The 19,767-nt window shown below is 31.7% G+C and overlaps 2 protein-coding genes across 2 annotated transcripts; both read right to left on the bottom strand.

Moving 5' to 3' along the window:
* Positions 1-4,633: 4,633 nt before the first annotated feature.
* LOC134686575 (uncharacterized) lies at positions 4,634-8,270 on the bottom strand. The gene is made up of 3 exons (XM_063546245.1): positions 8,181-8,270; positions 6,836-7,214; positions 4,634-5,094 (listed from the first exon to the last, which is right to left on the bottom strand). Exons 1-3 carry the CDS (start codon positions 8,224-8,226, stop codon positions 4,653-4,655), a joined length of 867 nt encoding a protein of 288 aa, XP_063402315.1. The 5' UTR covers positions 8,227-8,270; the 3' UTR covers positions 4,634-4,652.
* A 1,878-nt stretch (positions 8,271-10,148) lies between these two features.
* LOC134686574 (uncharacterized) lies at positions 10,149-15,210 on the bottom strand. The gene is made up of 4 exons (XM_063546244.1): positions 15,079-15,210; positions 14,260-14,577; positions 12,081-12,164; positions 10,149-10,902 (listed from the first exon to the last, which is right to left on the bottom strand). The coding sequence occupies exons 1-4, from the start codon at positions 15,146-15,148 to the stop codon at positions 10,376-10,378; spliced, it is 999 nt and encodes a 332-aa protein (XP_063402314.1). The 5' UTR covers positions 15,149-15,210; the 3' UTR covers positions 10,149-10,375.
* Positions 15,211-19,767: the final 4,557 nt, after the last annotated feature.

Raw genomic sequence — 19,767 nt, 5'->3', positions numbered from 1 at the left:
CTATCGAGGAAGAACCTGTACCAAAACAATAGGTTTCAGGGACACTTAGATCTGAGACACCTAGTCTCTGAGACGTCTTCTTTCCTAGGCAGCTAGTCCGTCCCCGAAAGACACCTAGTTCTTGGGACAACTAGTTTTAAAACACATAGTCTCCGAAACACCGAAGTCACCAGACCAGTTACAAGCTACATGGTCGAGAGGCTGCGACCACTCCCGAGGGAAATTTCAGAGCAAGCTAGCTTGAAATAATCGTGAAGACTTTTAAACCGCTTGCTTCAAACCACATAACGTAATCCTAGAGGTTTATAAACTAACTTTTCTGCTCTTAATTTTTCAAAATGTTCATTCATAGGGACTTATAAAATGGTGCGAATGTCTTTTAAAAACTGGAAACTCATTCACACTATTTGAAAGTCTTGGGCATCTATTTTTCAAGTTTTTAAATGTCTTGTGCACGAGATTAAAAGTCCTGCTCACCACTACAAACAACAAACTACAAAGAATTAAATCTCAGGCAAATGCTAATATGTACAATTACATGGTATTTAAGGGGCTCATTGAAGGGGCTGCTAACATAAGGGGGTATACAAAATGCATAATAATAAATAAAATATAACATATAAGTACAAACGTATACAACAAGACAAAAAACAAATCAGGAAGTTATATCATTTTGACAAACATGGTCTTTTTTATAGCAAAATTTGTGTCACATATTTTGAAGTGAAGTAGAATAACAGTGAACTTTATTTTTCAAGTTCTTTTACCAGGTCATGCCTGGCCCGATCGAAATACTTGACCACCATTAGTAATTATTTAACAATCATTTTCTCGATATACCAAATGACATCGTGTTTATTTTTTTACTATTTGAAATGTATATTATGTGTAACATATTTAGTTTAATGATGCATGTTAACCATGAACTTTCATGTATTAGTATGTCAAATGCAAATTATATGTAACATAAATGAAGTACTCTAATCTTATATATGGTAAATATGACGTCAAAAAAACGCAAAACAAATCATACATCTCGGGCAGTTTATTTTTGTTTTCTGCAAATATAAGGCAGATTTTAATATTAGGTATTTTTCTAGGGAAAAAGATCTATAGAATAAAGGAAATGAAAAGACTATTTACATAAATTTGAATTCAAGTTTTTGGTATCGGAAATCCCTACAAATGAGAAGATGAACTCATCTGATTCGATTGAATTAAGAATAATAACGAACAAATTGATAGTCATTCGGTGCAACAAAATCGCTAGCGTAGGCAATTTCACGCAAATGATTTCATTTTGCGTTTTTGGTGTTTATGTTAATACGTGTTTGTATTTGCTCCTTTTTTTTGTGTGTGTTCAAGATCACGTGTTGCCCTGAGTCTCCCCTAGTTCTACGATTTTTTTCTGTGCTTTTTGGTTTACTTTTTTTTTTTTTTTTTTATATTATTTGTTATGCTATTCTGTTTTCTTGGTTTTTTTTATTACCCCTATCACGTGGTATTTGTTTATTATCTTTTAACTAAACCTGTGCTATTTTAGCAACTAATCTTCAATCAGATATTTAAAATACTCAAAAAGCATCTGTCATAAATTTCTAATAGATATAGGAAGATGTAGTGTGAGTGCCAATGAGAGAACTCTCCATCCAAATAACAATTTTAAAAAAGTAAACCATTATAGGTCAATGTACGGCCTTCAACACGGAGCCTTGGCTCACCCCGAGCAACAAGCTATAAAGGGCCCCAAAATTACTAGTGTTAAACCATTCAAACGGGAAAATCAACGGTCTAATCTAAAAAAAAAACGAGAAACGAGAAACACGTATATATTACATAAACAAACGACAAGTACTGTACATCAGATTCCTGACTTAGGATAGGTGCAAACATTTGCAGCGGGATTAAACGTTTTAATGCATCCAAACCTTCTCCCTTTTTCTGAAACAATAGCATAACATCACAACATAGAAAAACACACGACAAAGTATCAATTGGCAGACTTAACTCAATCATAATAATAACTATTTACACCAAGTTCAGCTGTATTTAGGTTAAAGTATTAGTGGACATGAAATGATTATTTAAGAATTGAATGTTTCTTTTTGTAAATTTATTGGGGTGTAAAAGCGTTGACCGAAGTACATTTTGTATGAAGCGGGGAAGCGCTTTATTCTAAAAATTTGCGCACGGTCAACGCTTTTACAACCCTATAAAAATACCAAAAAAAAGCATTCAATACATATAATTACATTTTTTTAGCTAGGATAATGAAAACACGATTTTTTATTTTATTCACCAGTGCACTTTATTGTGGGACCTCGTGTCATCATGAATGATAAATGTTATAGTGTAATGCAATTGCTTACGGAATAACACGTGCTGTGCAGTTAAACAATCAGAATAACGTATTATAATGAAACATACATCTAATGTAATTATTACACAGTCTATACATGTATCAGTAACCTAATATGATGTATACACAATATAAGGCATTGGTTATAGTTCAATTAATACAAGTTGCATGGCGAATAAAGGCAAATGACTTAAAGGGGTTTAATTATTACATACATCGAAATTTGTTAGATACAATTTTTTTTAAAGTTTCAGAAGTGAAGTAAAAAAAACAATTGCGTCTATTAAAGAAAATAAACAAGCCATTGAGTTGAAAAAAAAATAAGGCCTTTGTACATATAACATAAGAAAATAAGTGTTTAATAACGTCGAATAAGATTATTTGCTGAAAAAATATAATCCATGATACCCCATAAAAGATGTATAAATTTCCCATTTTCAATCTCAGTTTTATAAATGAATGATTAATCTTTTTTTTTAAAACACCTCTTACTGAAGAAAATAAGCTAAAATATAATGAAACTGATTTAAGTTCAAGTGAGGTAACGATCACACAATAAAAACGTAGTTCGTCGTCGGGTATTTTATAGATAGGCATGGAATGACGTGATATTTACTTTATTAAATGTATAACGGTCATTATATAATTTTCTTCAATTCGTCTTTACTTGTTTGATGCTCCAAATTAGATAAAATTTAGATTTTTCTATTTTGTTTTAATAATTACATGCAAACTAAATATTTATCAAGCCAATGTAAACCATTATAAAATTATTTTGTTGAAAAATCACTGTTTTAAAGACATCTGTTGTTTTTTAACGGAAAACAAGTTAATATATAAAATTATCGGAATTTACATGTACAAAAAATGTACCACAATGGGAAAATTCCTATAAATCAAATTATCCAAATTAATATAAACAACATGTACGGGGAGCCAGGAAATCCCCTTAAATCGTTAAAAGATTTAGAAAAAGAATCACACGGTATAACAAGGATAAAAGGACAGACGAACCAGTGTTAAACATAATAGACAATCATTTTAGGTGAATAACTTAATAAACGAAACAATTGTTATGTACTGTAAAAATACTAATTAACATAAAAACATGTGCATTTTACCACCACCACATTCTTACTGTACCTGTCTCAAGTCAGTAGCCTGTAATTCAGTGGTTGTTATTTGTTGATGTGTTATATAGTTGTTTTTTTGTTCATAATTAATACATTAACAAGGTCGTAAGTTTTTTCGTTTGAATTGTTTTACATTTTCTATTTCGCTGATTATGCGTATGGACTTGCTCATTGTTGAAGGCCTAAAGTTGTTAATTGCTGTGTCATTTTGGTCTCTTGTGCAGTGTTGTCGTATAAGCAATCATACTACATCTTCTTTTTTCATATTGATGACAACACATAATCATAACGACAAGTTCATACCAGTAATTGTGTGTAAAACAAATCATATGCATGGTTAAAGAATATTCATTTGATAGTTTTCTCGTTTGAATTGTTTTACATTGTCCTATCGGGGCCTTTAATAGCTGACTATGCGGTATGGGTTTTGCTCATTGTTGAAGGCCGTACGGTGACCTATAGTTGTTAATGTTTGTGTCATTTTGGTCTTTTGTGGATAATTGTCTCATTGGCAATCATACCACATCTTCTTTTTTTTATATTATCCAAGAGTAACCCAAATAATCCCTCGATCACTTCGATCACTCCCTCGAGAAAAGTGGTGGAAAGAGGGCGCTACATTATTCGAATTAATCCAAAGGCTAAAATTCTGGACGATTGATAATCTTGAAAGAGTGTACGTCTTTTGCTTTTGTTATTTGATAACTGTCTCATTTACTAAATTTTCTCTTTTTATTATATAATCATAAGATACATGTAGGAAATTTGATTGATTTTCATCTATCTTAATAATTGGTATTTTATTCTACATAGGTTTTAATTAATCAACAGGCAAGGAAATATTAAAATATTAAGATACAATACAATTAAAAAAAATCCAGAAAACTGGCATGATCCTAGAGCAATTTAAAAAATGAATTTAAGATTCATACATAAAGTGAAATAATTTGGTTTTTACATTCCTCGCATTCACATGTTTAGGTTTGAGTGTTTTAGTGAAATTTATAAATCCAGTAAGCACTGCAGACGCACACAATTTCAAAGTGTCATTAAAAAAAAAATAAGGTGGCATAAAAGATTTTCTGCTAATGACGCCATCAAAAAGTAAATATATTAAAGAAAATTGTCAAACTAAATAATATATCAGTCAATCTGTTTTATTATCCTACAGCAGGACCAGTTGGTAGTCTTACAAATTCATACAATGGTGCATGTCTGCCTTCACTGAGTGTATAATAGTTTGTACCATTGATATCCCAGCATATTGCCTCCCCAAGACGTTCACTGTGATGAGGTATTTCAGTAGGAGGAGTTTCCACTGCAGATAGATAATCATTGTTTTTAACTTTCCAATAATATACGTGATTTCTTGCTTTAATGATAAGCTCCGTCCCGTCTGGAGATATGTCGCCTGCCCCTGGGTCGTGGTGGGATGTGGTGATGTTCAGATGTACAGATGATGTTGCATTAAAAGGTGTCGTTGATCCCCAGGCCGAGGCCGGAATATGTACCATTAGACCTTTCCCGCCATTAACATTGGAAACCATGTATATTTCCCCATGGTTATCTACTAGTAATGTTTGACCGTCAACTTCTGTCCATCTGAAAAATATAAATCAAATACAATTTAAGATCAATATATATGACATTACTTCATTAAAAAAAAATAGGAAGTATTATCAATCACAATGATAATAGAACATTCTACAGATATAAAATGTTAAGTTAATTACTAAGCAAACTTCTAGAAAATTTATTCAATTGACCTCTGCTTCGTTGTCAGTGCTTCGTAAGTATTAAAAAAAAATAAGTGATTTATAATGAAATTATCAAGAAAGAAAGTTTCAAATCCAAGGAGCAGATTTTTATAATATTATTTTGGTTCTTCTTGGTCCCATCGCTCGTACCGTTTGTACGTATGTGTACAGCTCTGTCATTCGTATAATTATATATATATAGGTTTTGAAACGCTTCGCATGCATGCTATTTTTATCATCTAAAACTGAATACACCTATAGTGAATATACAGACACCAGCTGTATCTTGACTGTAAAGGAGACATACGTGTGTTTGCTTGGTTTTCGTTTGTTTTTACTTCGTTTCGTACAATGACTTTTGCGTACATTATATGTTATTCAGGTCTCAGACAGGATATATACTGTGACATTCCCGGCTTACAGTTTATATCCCCTGAGCTGAAGGCGAAGGGGATATAACCCCTTAGCCGGGAATGTCACAGTATATACCCTGTCTGAGACCTGAATTACACATTTATTACGGATTACCCCTGACTTAATGTTATTTTCTAGTGCAGGTATTTGTTGAACATTCACAATGCAGCATGTATATTCATTACATGTTTACTGTTTCTTAAATATTTTGAGTAATCCATTTAAATGCACCTTTTTTTCAATCTTGACAAATTTTTATCCGTTAAAAAATAGTTTTAATAAAGTTTTTAAATCATATTTTGTGTTTGTATGTGTGTCTTGCTTTGTATTTTATTTACAACACACATATTGAAAACTCAACCTGATATATATGTTCGGCATACGTAAAGGATATTCTAATTTGCTGTTAATATAATTTTATCGTGTATGTTATAATTTATTATAACACTTTTAACATTAAATTTAAGTATTTAAAGTGTAAATTGCGTGATTTTGTATCATAAAAGGTATTATTTACTGAAGCACGTCATTATTTTCCTTCTGAGAGCCTCTGACATTCCTTAGTGTTCTATTTATCTTTTGACTACGTCACATAGTAACCGGTTTATGATGACGTTATTGAGGTTCCAATTGGGGATAAAAACGTCTTATATACCCCGGCAGTTTCCCGAATATATACTGACATCTCTGTGTTGTTATCCAATCACAAACCTCGACACATTTGTAATCCGTAATATATGTAAATGAATTATATATAGTAAGTATTTAATGGGAATGCGCACCATATACATGGGAATGCACACCAAACAAATGTGAATGCGCACCATACAAAACATATGTAAAAAGCAAATTAACATAAATAAAAGTTTGAACTTTCATGACACTCATTTAATGCAAAAAGTTGAATTTGCGGTGATAAGTTTTCTGTCATTATTTTCTTTCTACTGGTTTTAAATGAAAGTGTCTTTTTACATTTTTTTAAATCAAAACTCCATTCATTAACTGGAACATATTTGCTTATTTATCAGTATAGTGCAAATATCAAACACAATTCAATTAACATTGAATATGACATTTTTTTTAAAATATGGAGATGTGGTTTTCAAATGAGACAATTACCAAACAATCCAGATGAAAATGATATCTAGCATTCGTTCACATAAAAAACATACATAAATGGTAGCTTGTCTATAATGGTCAACGTCTGATCCTTGACTGCCCCTGGTTCTCGTACTCTATAGATCATATTGACTGGCCTGTGGTGATTCAATCCTGCGTCTGCTATGTAGATACATGATGATTTATCTGGACACGGTCCCATTGCAATGTCCTCCCAGTCATAATGATCTGCACCAGAGATACCAAACTCAGCTATAACAGAGGCATCAGTAGAATCTACGGCGAATATCCGAGATAAATCTCCACCATCGTTATGTGAATATAGGACATTCGGGTGTACTCTACTAGCGGCCAGACCAGACGCTTCATCTAAATCAGTGGAGTCTAAAGTGCCAACAGTAATACCAGAACCAAATGGTGACTGAGCATTTGCTACCAAAATAAGTATATGAAGTGAGAGATAATTAGTACAATATTAAAATAAACTTTTAAATACAAGTCTTTGGACAAAAGGTATTTTACGTATAAAATATTTGTACCACACTAAAACACATACATGAAGCGAAGCCGTCGGAAACACCCAAAACAATTCTTACAGCCTTATATTTATATTAAAAAAATAAGTCGATTGTTTCCATATAAATTGCATTATGTTTGAAGAGATGCCCTTAAAATGAGCACAAGATAAATGATTTGGTACCTAATAAAATCAAAAAGAATAGTTAAATTATTATAATAACATTGATGTTTTACGTCACCGAACACTAACATGTGACATCAAGTCTGAGTTTGTTTATAAACTTTCCGATTAGATTTTCCTCTGATTTCAGTAATGTTATGATTTTACTTTTTCCCATGCATTGTTCTGACGCTAGCGCTGTATTGGGAAGCATGTTTAGTCATGAATGTTGAATTTTATTAAGAAAATAGATATAACTTTGGAAAGCTATCGATTGTTGTCAGCCAATAAAACGTACGGATTATTAGGAAATAGACATATTATGATTTGTCTGAGGTTTCATGGTTTTGGAATTTGAATTATTTCTAGAAAACCATGGTCCATTTTTAAGATTAGCTTTGACCTTAAACTAGCTTTTGGAAACTGTATACTCTTTTTCTTACTTAATTTTGCTAGGTATCGACCTACAATGTAATGATTTAAAAATCCTCTTGCTGACGTGAATACTTCGTTATGGTAATTTACGTTTGAACCATACCTGTAACCTTATATTATACGATTGCATCCTTTCAGTAACCCAGACGACATTAATAGAGAATGGTTAGGCGGTTTTCAGATATGATTTGTTTAAATTACTCCCAGAGGGTTTTCCATAGTTTTGTATTTAAAAATATTCGTATCGAAGTGAACGCAAATATTATTAACTACAAAAAACTTACCAGATATATAAAATAAACAGACGAGTGGAATATATCCAACATACATGATTGTGAAGTATATCTGTGACAAATCGTATGCTATCTAATAGGGTCACGGTCCTTTACAATTGTAAGACGTATCAGTGCTGCTCACACAATATCACGTGTCTGTGTTTTGAAATATTCGGATCTGAGCGTTACTGATGTATGGAATCAAGAAATGAGCTTCAGATGAATATAGTTACTTTCATTTATTTTTTTCGTTTCTTGATTTCCATAAATTCATTTATAGCTGTAAATGATCAATATTATAATTCTACAACTACAAATGTCTCATAATAAATATGTGGAATTAATCATGTTTCTAAAAATTCTTGAAGTGGTGTAATGCGACAATTCTTTAGTTGTTCAATGTAATCTTGTTTTTGGTTACAAATAGTACTCCTAAAATAAGATTGGTAAGGATAAATTTCGTTTTTTTATTTTAAATCACATGTTCATTGCAGCATCCGGTATTTGTTTTGTTGTTTTCCTGCTTTGTATATATCGTATGCCCTCTCCAGTCGATTGTTAATATAATTTGTTCTTATGTTGTACTGTCCCTGCAAGGTATGGAATGGATGGCGCCTTTAAAAATGTTTAACTCCACCAAATTCCTAATGTGTTATCCCACATTAGGAGCCTGTAGTGGAGTTGTGGCTGTTTCGAATTACGGTTCAAAATCTTGCCAAATGACATTAAAGGTTATGTTTGATGTACGACGATGAAATGTTCATTTTCTTTATAACGATAAAATAAAAGGAATGAGTTTGACCAATTACGATAAATCCTTTTCAAAAAAATAGCAGTAATTGATGATTTGCTATAGCGGTAATGAATCACGAAACGGTTATTTCGACAAATAACTATGATTACGTCAACAGTAAAAGAAAATGACCGCATTGAGTATGACGGTATAAGGAATTTGCGAGCCTGAAAATTTAAATACGATCAAGTTAAACTAATCAGGACGTGACATTCCTTTAGTTAAACTTATTCTAAAAGGGTACCAATTCAACCAATACAATTTGCTTAATTTAAAAACAATCCGTCACATTCACATGTGACACAAGAGGTAAATACATACAAAATACAATCAACCTAGTAATTATTATATATTTGATATTGTTTTCATTGTAATAAATATTGATTTTGATATCAGTATATTATAGCTAGTAAATTAAATACTACTGTTACATGTACGCACATATGCACTTTTACAACAGTAGAATTATCATAACTTATATTTTGGCATAACACTTATTATTATTTATTATATAAATGTACATGTATAATGATTTACAAATGGATATGGTACCTGTATATAACAAGGAAATGTTTTAAGAACTTAACACTCGATTTTTTTGGAGTGTTTTTCTATTACCATGTCTTTTTCATCACGGATACACTTTCGTGCAAATTTACCACTTTCAGAGTAACCAATCAAACATGCTGAGTTAAGTGTTTTAAAAGAGGTTGAGTTTCCTCCACACACAGGAAGTTGAATGCTCAAAATTTCAATCCACGCTGTACATAGCGGACTTAAAAAATGTTTTAAACATAATTTGAAAATAAGTTATACTAGTTGATCTCTCAAGATAATGTAGACATTCGTGCTGTGTAATATTTTGGTGAAGGCGTCATTTTGTTATTTGAAATACCATTTTGTTTAGAATAATCGTACGTTATACTGAAAAGCTCATGACGTATCAGTGTGTTTACTCCAGATGTTTTTTTAATAAATCGCCTGTTCTTATTCTCAAAATCGTACACCAAACCGTGAAACTGATCAGTAACTGTGTCCTTCCTAATTGACAAGACATATTCAGATTTAAATTTAGATTCAATATTTTATTAGAATCTTACAACTTGTAATACATATTATACATAATTTATACATTGAAAAAATCAGACAAATAAAATAATAATAACGATGTTTTCATTTATCTATACAGAAAATGGAATTAATCATTGCCATTTTTTTTTTGCTTTGACTATTTAATTTATAATGAAGAAATGAACATCTATTTACATAAATATAGGAAGGGATACTTTTACAAAGCACGATACTGATAAAATATAACCTTAGTTATAACTCATGATTCATTAAGATGATTGTTACAAATATAATAGGCAAAATATCAAATGTACAAAACAAATTTAACTCCAAGTGCACTTCAATGATAAAGATGTGGAGTATCTTTCCAGTTTCTTGTCAAAGATTGGTATGTATTAGTCGCTATAGACAACACCACTCTTCCACATTCATCATACACATGTGGAATGTCATCATGTATTTGTAATCTTTGATCAGGGTTTGCCTCATAAGGATTGTCCGCGATTATCATTATAGTGTCACCTGAAGTACTTTGTTGAGGACTATCTTCAGTCTGGTCTATACTAGTTGCCCCTTTATTAGTTATGTTGGTCAAATGTCTTTGGATGCTGCGTAAACGTTCATTCTCCGCCTCTTGTACATTTTCCGGGCAGGTTCGTAGTGTTAAGTCATTATCAAAATCATAAGTGTCAGATGGCAATGTCGGGGAACTCCAGAAGGCATCTACACTTGCAATGGTCGTACCTTTGTCTCGTGGGATAGCTTTACATCTCATAAACAATACGTGCAGTGCAACAGATGCTGCAACCAAAATCAGACAACCGCCAATTGTGCCAGATATTACAAAAAGTGTATTGATAGTAAAACCTGAAATAGTTATCATATTAGTTTGAAATAAACACATTATTTGACTGGTGGACAAAGGAGTTATTATGAATATTTTTATGACATACGTTTTATAATTGAAATAGAATATGATAATAATTCTTTCCTATTCTAAACTTATATTCAATAACTATTTTTATTTTTTCAATAAATAGCCATCTCCTCAATTTAATAAATCGAAATCAAAATTCGAGCACAATGAGTTAAAACTTGTAAACTGTAAAACATCAATATTTTTTTTTATAATGACGGCAATGGACACCTCGTACATTGGTAATTATAATTTTTTTTAAGTCTGAGCCTTGGCGAGGACTTTTAGAATGATAACTTTACTATCGAGATTGAATAAATCCTATAATCTACTACACACTATGTAAAAATCTGTTTCTCTAATGATTATTAAATAAATTTCTATTTGTGATAAGCAAAAATTCCTTCGAGTGCCTTCCAAATTCCACAAGGTCTCAATTTCATTAACACCTGTTAGATCCTTTTGTTTTGTTTCACTGAGCTAATAAATTGTAGATCCCTAGCTATATAAATGACTCAAGAAAACTGTTTTTGAATAATTGTTAAAGTAACAGAGTAAATGAAATTATTTTTTGTAAATTATTACAAACAACACACAGAAATAATTGAAAAAATATATTATGTAAATTTATAAAGGTAATGAATTCACTAGCAGGTCTTCCTGATTAGTCTTTGTCTATTTGTTTTTCTATTATAATAACTAAACGATCTGGTATAGTAGATGTACCATTTTCATCTTGTCATGTGCACAATTTATTTTGTATACTATGTATTACTATTTCATTCTTTGTACAAATGTGTATACAGTGGTGTTAAAGAATAAAATTGTCTTAACTTGTCTTAATAAAGTTTATGACCTTAAACTTATGAGTTCATCGGCAACAACACGTTGGTTTAATTATTTTATACCACGGGTCCAAAAAGGGATGGATTGCCAAATATTTACAGAAATGAACTAACCTCTGTTTGAATACCAACTGGATTGAAATAGGCCATTAAAGAATTTTGTTATTACAACACCATCTTGGAAAAACTAAATTGCTATATTAAGCCTGCATTTATCAGGTTTTGAGATGAAAAACATTGCAAAAAACAAATTAATAAAAAATAACTGACACTTATATGTATACCTAATTCGGCCTTTGCAGGCACTATTGATGAACAGGTCGAATTTCCACATATCTGTAAATTCACTGGTGGAATATCATCTTGTTCTGTACAAAAAAGGAACAAAGTTTAACCTAAACTTCAACACTTATTAATGAAAACAATACTTAGCCAGGAATGTACCTGACAAGTTTGTCTGAACGTATCTAATTCGTGAATTCTGAAAGCCAAGCATTTGAAAGGTTGTATCAAAACTGAAACAGTTGAAGTGGTATTTGAGCAAAGGAGGCTCAAATATCTTGTGAGATTTGCTTTTATTGCGTAATAATATTTTGTTGATTTCTTTGGAGCAGAGTATGTGTGTTGTTATAGAGAAAACTTACATGCTAACAATTCGGAAGTACATTTTTCATCTATATCAGATAAGTTCACAAAATTCGAAGTTATTCTTAATCATCTGCACTGCAATCGATCGAATCATAACATGATAAGCTAAATCGGATTCCCCTTCGGGATAATCAAACTTGTATAGTATACTACTTTTCCGGTACTGGAACAATTGCAATACTATCTACCATCTAACTCAGGACAGGGCTACATTGCAAATAAATTTAATGCAAGAACATTCAGGACATAGAAATACACAAATAAATAATGGAATAGTACATTTCGACATGCTAATAGTTATCAAAGATACCAGGCTTATAATTTAATACGTCACACGCAAGAAGAGTGGTACAGTTGGCTCTCATGAGAATGTCGATTGTTTGTTAAGAAACGTTTCTCCCAAACGCGAAAAATATGTTGTTAATCAAGAAGTTAAGCATCTTATTAATATCAGTTTCAGATACACATTTTGTCTTGAATACTTGCTTAAAGTATAGAAAAGTCAAATGTTTTAATCCTGTTGCAAGATAAATGAGTCAAAAATTGTATGTACTCTAAAAGAACGTTAGGATTTCTTAGTCTCCACATCTGATTCACACCACCTCTAGAATAGGTAATTTCACAAAAACTTTAAAACCCAGCTTTGAATGCTGTAAATAATTTAGAAAAAAAGTTTCTTGGAGCACCTGGAAGATCCAGATGAAATTCCAAAGAAACATAGAAGAGACTTATGATAAACCGGGATTTTCTCTTTAGTATGTGCCACGGGGTTATATGTTGAGTTTTCAAGTAAATTGTCAATACCTAATTCATTTATCTTGCAATTTATGTAATGTGACTTAAACACAAAAATTATGTTGTTTGGGGTTCATCATATTTGTCATGGAGATAGAACAAGTGTTTGGCAACATTTTTATTTTTAAAGATTGAGGTAACATTGGTAATAATAATCCATTTAATTTCTTAATTTTGATTTATATCAATGACCACACAACCTTAATCCACTTCAAAAGAGTACCTTTACTGTATGTTTCTCCTTTTGTAATTCTAATAAGCTGCTTTTGTGTAATGTCCGAAATTAATTTTAGTTATTCGTTGTTATTCTGTGGCTAGCATGTATAAATGTTCTACTACGGTTATATTATTTATTTATTTATTTCTCGGTCTTGGATGATCTTACATATATTTGTACTGTATTCCCTTCATGTAATTTTGTCATTTTGGCGGTATATTTCATATTGTCATAAAACCCGGAGGTTTGGCTAGTCATAAATTCAGGTTCAACCCACCATTTTTTCTTAAAATGTCCTGTATAAAATCAGAAGTATCATCATAGTTGTTATTTAATATTTCGTTTCTATTTATGATGCATTGTTACTTGTTTGTTTTTTGTTCTATTGTTTCGTTGTTTTTCTCTTATAGTGAAAGTGTTTCCCTCGGTTTTAGTTTGTAAACCGGATTTGTTTTTACACGCGACAAAAATTCTGTATCAAACGAAAAAAATATATAAACCCTACCGTGATTTATATCTAGATTTGTATCTGTGAAAAGTTATCAAAAGTACCAGGATTATAATTTTGTACGCCAGACGCGTGTTTCGTCTACATAAGACTCATCAGTGACGCTCAGATCAAAATAGTTGAAAAAGCCAAATAAATACAAAGTTGAAGAGCATTGAGGACCCAAAATTCCAAAAAAGTGAATATATATAAAAAAAAAAAAAAACAAAAAAAAAACGTATATTGTTAAGCCACGGAAAAACGATGTGCAATTAAGCGAATTAAAATAAAAATATATCATGTTGATTTTGCTCACCTTGAACAAACAAACGAACATCTTGTGACTTTACTGTGGTTTTTTGTATAAACGCACATCTGTACGTCCCTTCATCTTCCTTAGACACATTCACAATAGTCAAGTCGTATCTATCCTCGGGGGAATTAGAAATACTAATTCTTCTATGGAAATGTAATTCAGTATTTACGGTCTGTCCGTCTGTGTATGTGCTTTCTGTCACATTTTTACTAGGGTTAAGACGAAGCCATTGGATAACGTTGTTACCTGGTATATTTTGACAAGGTAGCACTGCAGTTTCACCACATATAATATGTATCGTCAATATTTTGCTCGTGTCTGTAAAACAAAATAAGACAATATATGCATACAAAGAAATTAGAAATAAAAGGAACATATTTAACTGCATTCGTGCATATACCAAGTGCTTTAAGATTGAGAGTTATTGTTCATCTATTTTAAGCTGAACATAGATAGAGTGTATGTTAGGCAGCAATGCAACACAAAACAAAACAAAAATGATTGCATTCATTAAGTAATCAAGCTAAAGCTAATTTATCCTATACAAAACCAGGTTTAATCCACAATTTTCCACATTTTAAAATGCCTGTACCAAGACAGGAATAAGACAGTTCTTGTCCAATTGTTATTGATATGTTTTGTTATTTGATTTTGCCATGTGATTATGGTCTTTTTAATTAGATTTTCCTCTAAGTTCAGTATTTTTGTGATTTTACCTTTTATCAGAAACCCTCATTGTTGTCCAAATGTAAAGATAGTTTTTGTTGAAACAATTAAATACACACGATTGATACTACATGTAATACAAATTTTATTTACCTTTAGTTGTAGCGACACAGATCCACACTATTTTCAACAGTAATGATATGTCTTGGAAGTAAAGAACCATTATAGATTCTTTGTGTAAATATAATAATCATATTAAGTCCGCATTTATTATGATAATATTAGATTTTTTATTATTTCCTTAAATCCGGAAATTGATTCAATTGTATACAATAGCTATTTGTATATATGAGTAAGTGTAGGTCATTTCATTTGTGAAAAAAATGAGTATAAGAATACAAGTACCTTCATGTAGATATATATATACAGAGCAGGCGATTTGGTGACACGATATCTCAGTAGCATGGTTTCGAATCCCGGCGAGGGAAGAACAAAATATTTGCGAAAGCAAATTTACAGATCTAACATTGTTGGGTTGATGTTTAGACGAGTTGTAATTACATAATATCGTATTCAAGATTCAATATCTTAATTTATTATATCTTTAAAAAAAAACGATATTGTACATATCATATGTAATGAGGGTTGGTAATGAGTGCCGGTGCTGGTAACACTTTCAATTGTTCATCATTATTGAATAAGACAATTAATTTTTCATTATAAACGATAAAATCCACAAAAACTTTGCAGCTTCATGAACTAATATGTCTCTAAGATCTTCGTATAGTAGTCAGGGTGTGTGTTCATGTATCGTTTTTTTTTATCAAAAGTTTCATTAACTCGTGCGTTGTTCACTTGTTGCATTCTAACGAAAGGTGTCATGGTTAATGTCATACCTTACCATGCATACGGAAAGGTTTCGGAGATTTAGGGTACGGGAAGACATTTATTCAAAAGCAATTAATTTCTGAAGTCTTGGATAACAAAAAGGATTAAATGTGAAAAGATGATATACATCTATAGTTAAACTTAGACATTATACTATTATAGGATCTAAAATATTGTTTGTTTTAACTTGAAGTACCATATGATTTTAAATAGAGTCACTCAATTGGTTACCATGACTAATTCCAATTGACATAATTTATCAAAGTGATGAAATATAACTTGAACCTTAGGACAAACTAGATATTCATCGAGGTCATTTCCCGTTATCATAATGTGTTTCACTTAATACCATTACTGTAACTTGATCTCAATAACAATTGTAAATGTACATCATATAAGTATAAAAATCTAATTCTCGAATCAGATTTGACAAAAGAAATATCAAATTAGTCTTAAGATTGTTTGCTTGTCATGTTTCGGATTTTTTGTCAGATTTTCGAAATCTTCTGGTTTTATCCCTTTGAATTTCTAAAAAAAAAAAAGGTCAATGGCAAAAACTGAGCAGCAAACTTGTTTAAATATAGGAACCATGATAGTTGTATATCTTTTGAGTTTTGTTTCACTCTAAACGTATGTGGGGTCAGCAGACTGTTTAAACGTTACTGAGTTTTCTGAGTTTTAGAGACTCACATGAGAAGCGCGTTTCGTCTACATAAGACTCATCAGTGACGCTCATATCAAAATAGTTATAAACCAAACAAAGTCAAAGTTGAAGAGCATTGAGAATCCAAAATTCCAAAAAAGTTGTGCCAAATACGGCTCAGGTAATCTATGCCTGGGATAAGAAAATCCTTAGTTTTTCGAAATATTCAAAGTTTTGTAAACAGGAAATTTATAAAAATTACCACATAATTGATATTCATGTCAACACCGAAGTGTTGACTACTGGGCTGGTGATACCCTCGGGGACGAAACGTCCACCAGCAGAGGCATCGACCATGGCCAGTGGTGTAAACATTTATCAAAGGTACCAGGATTATAATTTTGTACGCCAGACACGCGTTTCGTCTACATCAGACTCACCATTGACGCTCATATCAAAATAGTTATAAACCAAACAAAGTCAAAGTTGAAGAGCATTGAGGATACAAAATTCCAAAAAGTTGTGTCAAATACGGCTGAGGTAATATATGCCTGGGATAAGAAAATCCTTAGTTTTTCGAAATATTCAAAGTTTTGTAAACACGAGAAACGAAAAACACGATAGATCATGAACATTAGATTCCTGACTTAGGACAGGTCTAACAAATGCAGCGGGTTTCAACGTTTAAACAAGTACCAACTTTCTCCCTTATCTGAATCAAAAGTGTTAAAATAAACACTATAAATAAACATCAAAATAAAGTGCGAATAATAAAGGCTATGAGTAATATTTATACCGCAGTGAGATGCCAAATATAGTTCAAACGCAGAATGGAAATACTGTTTACAAAATAAATAATAATGATGTTCATAATACGAAGAAATGCAAATTTATAGTAATACTTATCAAAGCTGATATATATATTAAATATGATTATTTTCTGTGACTGTATCTGGCATTAATGTGTAGGATCCTTGACTATAGATAATTTAGCTGATTTGTAACAATAACATATCATGTATAATATATATCATGTACTGTAGTACGTCGCTAGATTAAAACTGACGAGGAAAGGTAACACACGGCCACCGAGGCTTTATTATTGAGAAGCCCAGGTGGTCGTGTGGTCTATCGGGACGGCTCCAGTGTAGGCGATTTGATGTCACAATATCTCAGTAGCATCGGTTCGAATCAAGGGGAGGAAAGAACAAAATGATTGCGACTTTTATTCAGTATGTGAGTTAATCGCCCCGGTTTACACATCAATAACCTCTAGAAAAAATGTGTTTAATCCTATAATAAAAGTCCGAGGTTATAGATGTGATTTTTCACAGACAATGTAATCTGGAAAGAGATGAATCCGGAGAAGGTTTTCTGTATATTGATGGTCATTTATTATGTTGATTATGGCCTTTTTCAGAAAAATGATGCACATAGAAATAAAAAAAAAATGTTAAATAATATGTAATTTGATTATTTTATCATTTTTTGTATAAAATTACTGATTGTCTTAGTGGTTGCTGTTTTTTTTTTTGGTGTTCGATGCACGTGGTGTGCGGTGGTGTTCAGTGGTGAAAAGACCCATCCTCTTTCTTGCGCAGTTTATTAATTTTTTTTTGCGTTTGGTTGCTCTGGTCCAGCATGTTTTACTTCATTCTAATTTTTTTGCTTATTTTTATGTAGTAACTTTGTACATTGATGATAATGTAATTTTATTCTACACATATATATATATATATATTGTTCATTATTCATATAACATATATAATTTTCTTTTTATTATAAATACATGTATATGCAGTAGAACCTGCATGTTCCATTTTTTCCTTATAAAATTGAGGATGTCATAAATGAACAAATATTACATATGTACATTAATTTGTGAACTTTTAAAATTGTTCATTATTATTTGAATAGTTAAAAGTCATATATAAATTCAACTTATTGACTTAAATTGATACATTTAATGAAAGTATAATTTGTTTGTGTATTGCATATGTTATTGTTTATAATAATTTTGTCTGTATGTTTTATGCCCTCCTGGGGCCCTAATTTGGTAAATAAAAATATTCTATTCTATTCTATTCTGTAGCCAGAAAAGATTGGCGTAACATCACTTATGAAAGAAGGAAAACTGATCACTGAACAAGTGGATAAAGCAAACATCCTCTTAGTCTATGCCCAATTTCAATCTGCATTCTCTGAAAAAAAGCACATTCACAAAAGATCAATTTACATCATCAAAGCGAATGAAAACTAAGGATACATCATCAACTATGAAAAACATAAATCTTATGTTTGTATTTTCGGCCAAAAGCTCCTTCAAGTTAGAGCTTGTGTTCACGGTATATTTACACAAGTGCCGAATCAAAATAAAGTTTTCTTATCGTAGGCAGCAACCATTTGATTTTAGAGGGGGGGCTATGGATTTTTTCCCCTGACAAACAGGGTCAGAAAAAAATTGTTTTTCTCCAAAAACTGGAAACAAACTTTTTTGTTCCAAAAAAATCCATACGGACCCCCCGCCCCCAGCAGACAATCAAATGGTTGCTGCCTTATCTTATGATTCATATGCTTAAAGGCTTTCCAAAGTCATGTAAAATACACCTATTTAGAATGCATAGAACAATCATTTATATAGTTCAATCCGCTTTCAGCATATTGTCTGAGATGTCATAATGATCATGAATGATTAAATACAGTCCGAGTTAATACGGTCCTAGTTGTTTTCGGGCCGAGTTGTCCTTCATTTCCAGGCTACTTCCGCTGCGCCGGTTCTCTAGGGTGCACTTGTTTCTTGTAAGCCGGTCATGCGCCGGTCATGTGAACGGCGTACGCCTATTTGTGCGAGAAACAAGTGGAACGGCTTATATACCGGCAAATCTAACATGGCTGCTTAAGGACAATAACTACCAGCTATAATAGGTAATGGCCTATTCCAGCTGTTTGAGGACGATGAAGAAGGAAAATTGCAACTATATCTCTCACAGACTGAATTGTGATATTTTTATTAAACGTTCGCAACTTAACCCTAGATTTTGGTGGGGTTCGTGTTGTTTTTTCTTTAGTTTTCTATGTTGTGTCATGTGTACTATTGTTTTCTGTTTGTCTGTTTCATTTTAACCATGGCGTTGTCAGTTTGTTTTAGATTAAAGGGTTTGACTGTCCCTTTGGTATCTTTCGTCCTTCTTTTAACAAAAACGTTCTCAAGAGCTAGAAAGCATTGATATACGTTGATAAATTATTAACAATTAACAACAGGATAAATATGATAATAATAATAACAATAAATAATTTATTTATAAAGAGTT

The sequence above is a fragment of the Mytilus trossulus genome, chromosome 10 (assembly GCF_036588685.1).
Source record: "Mytilus trossulus isolate FHL-02 chromosome 10, PNRI_Mtr1.1.1.hap1, whole genome shotgun sequence".
In the NCBI taxonomy this organism is placed as follows: Eukaryota; Metazoa; Mollusca; class Bivalvia; order Mytilida; family Mytilidae; genus Mytilus; species Mytilus trossulus.
This window is presented reverse-complemented; position numbering and strand designations above follow the sequence as displayed.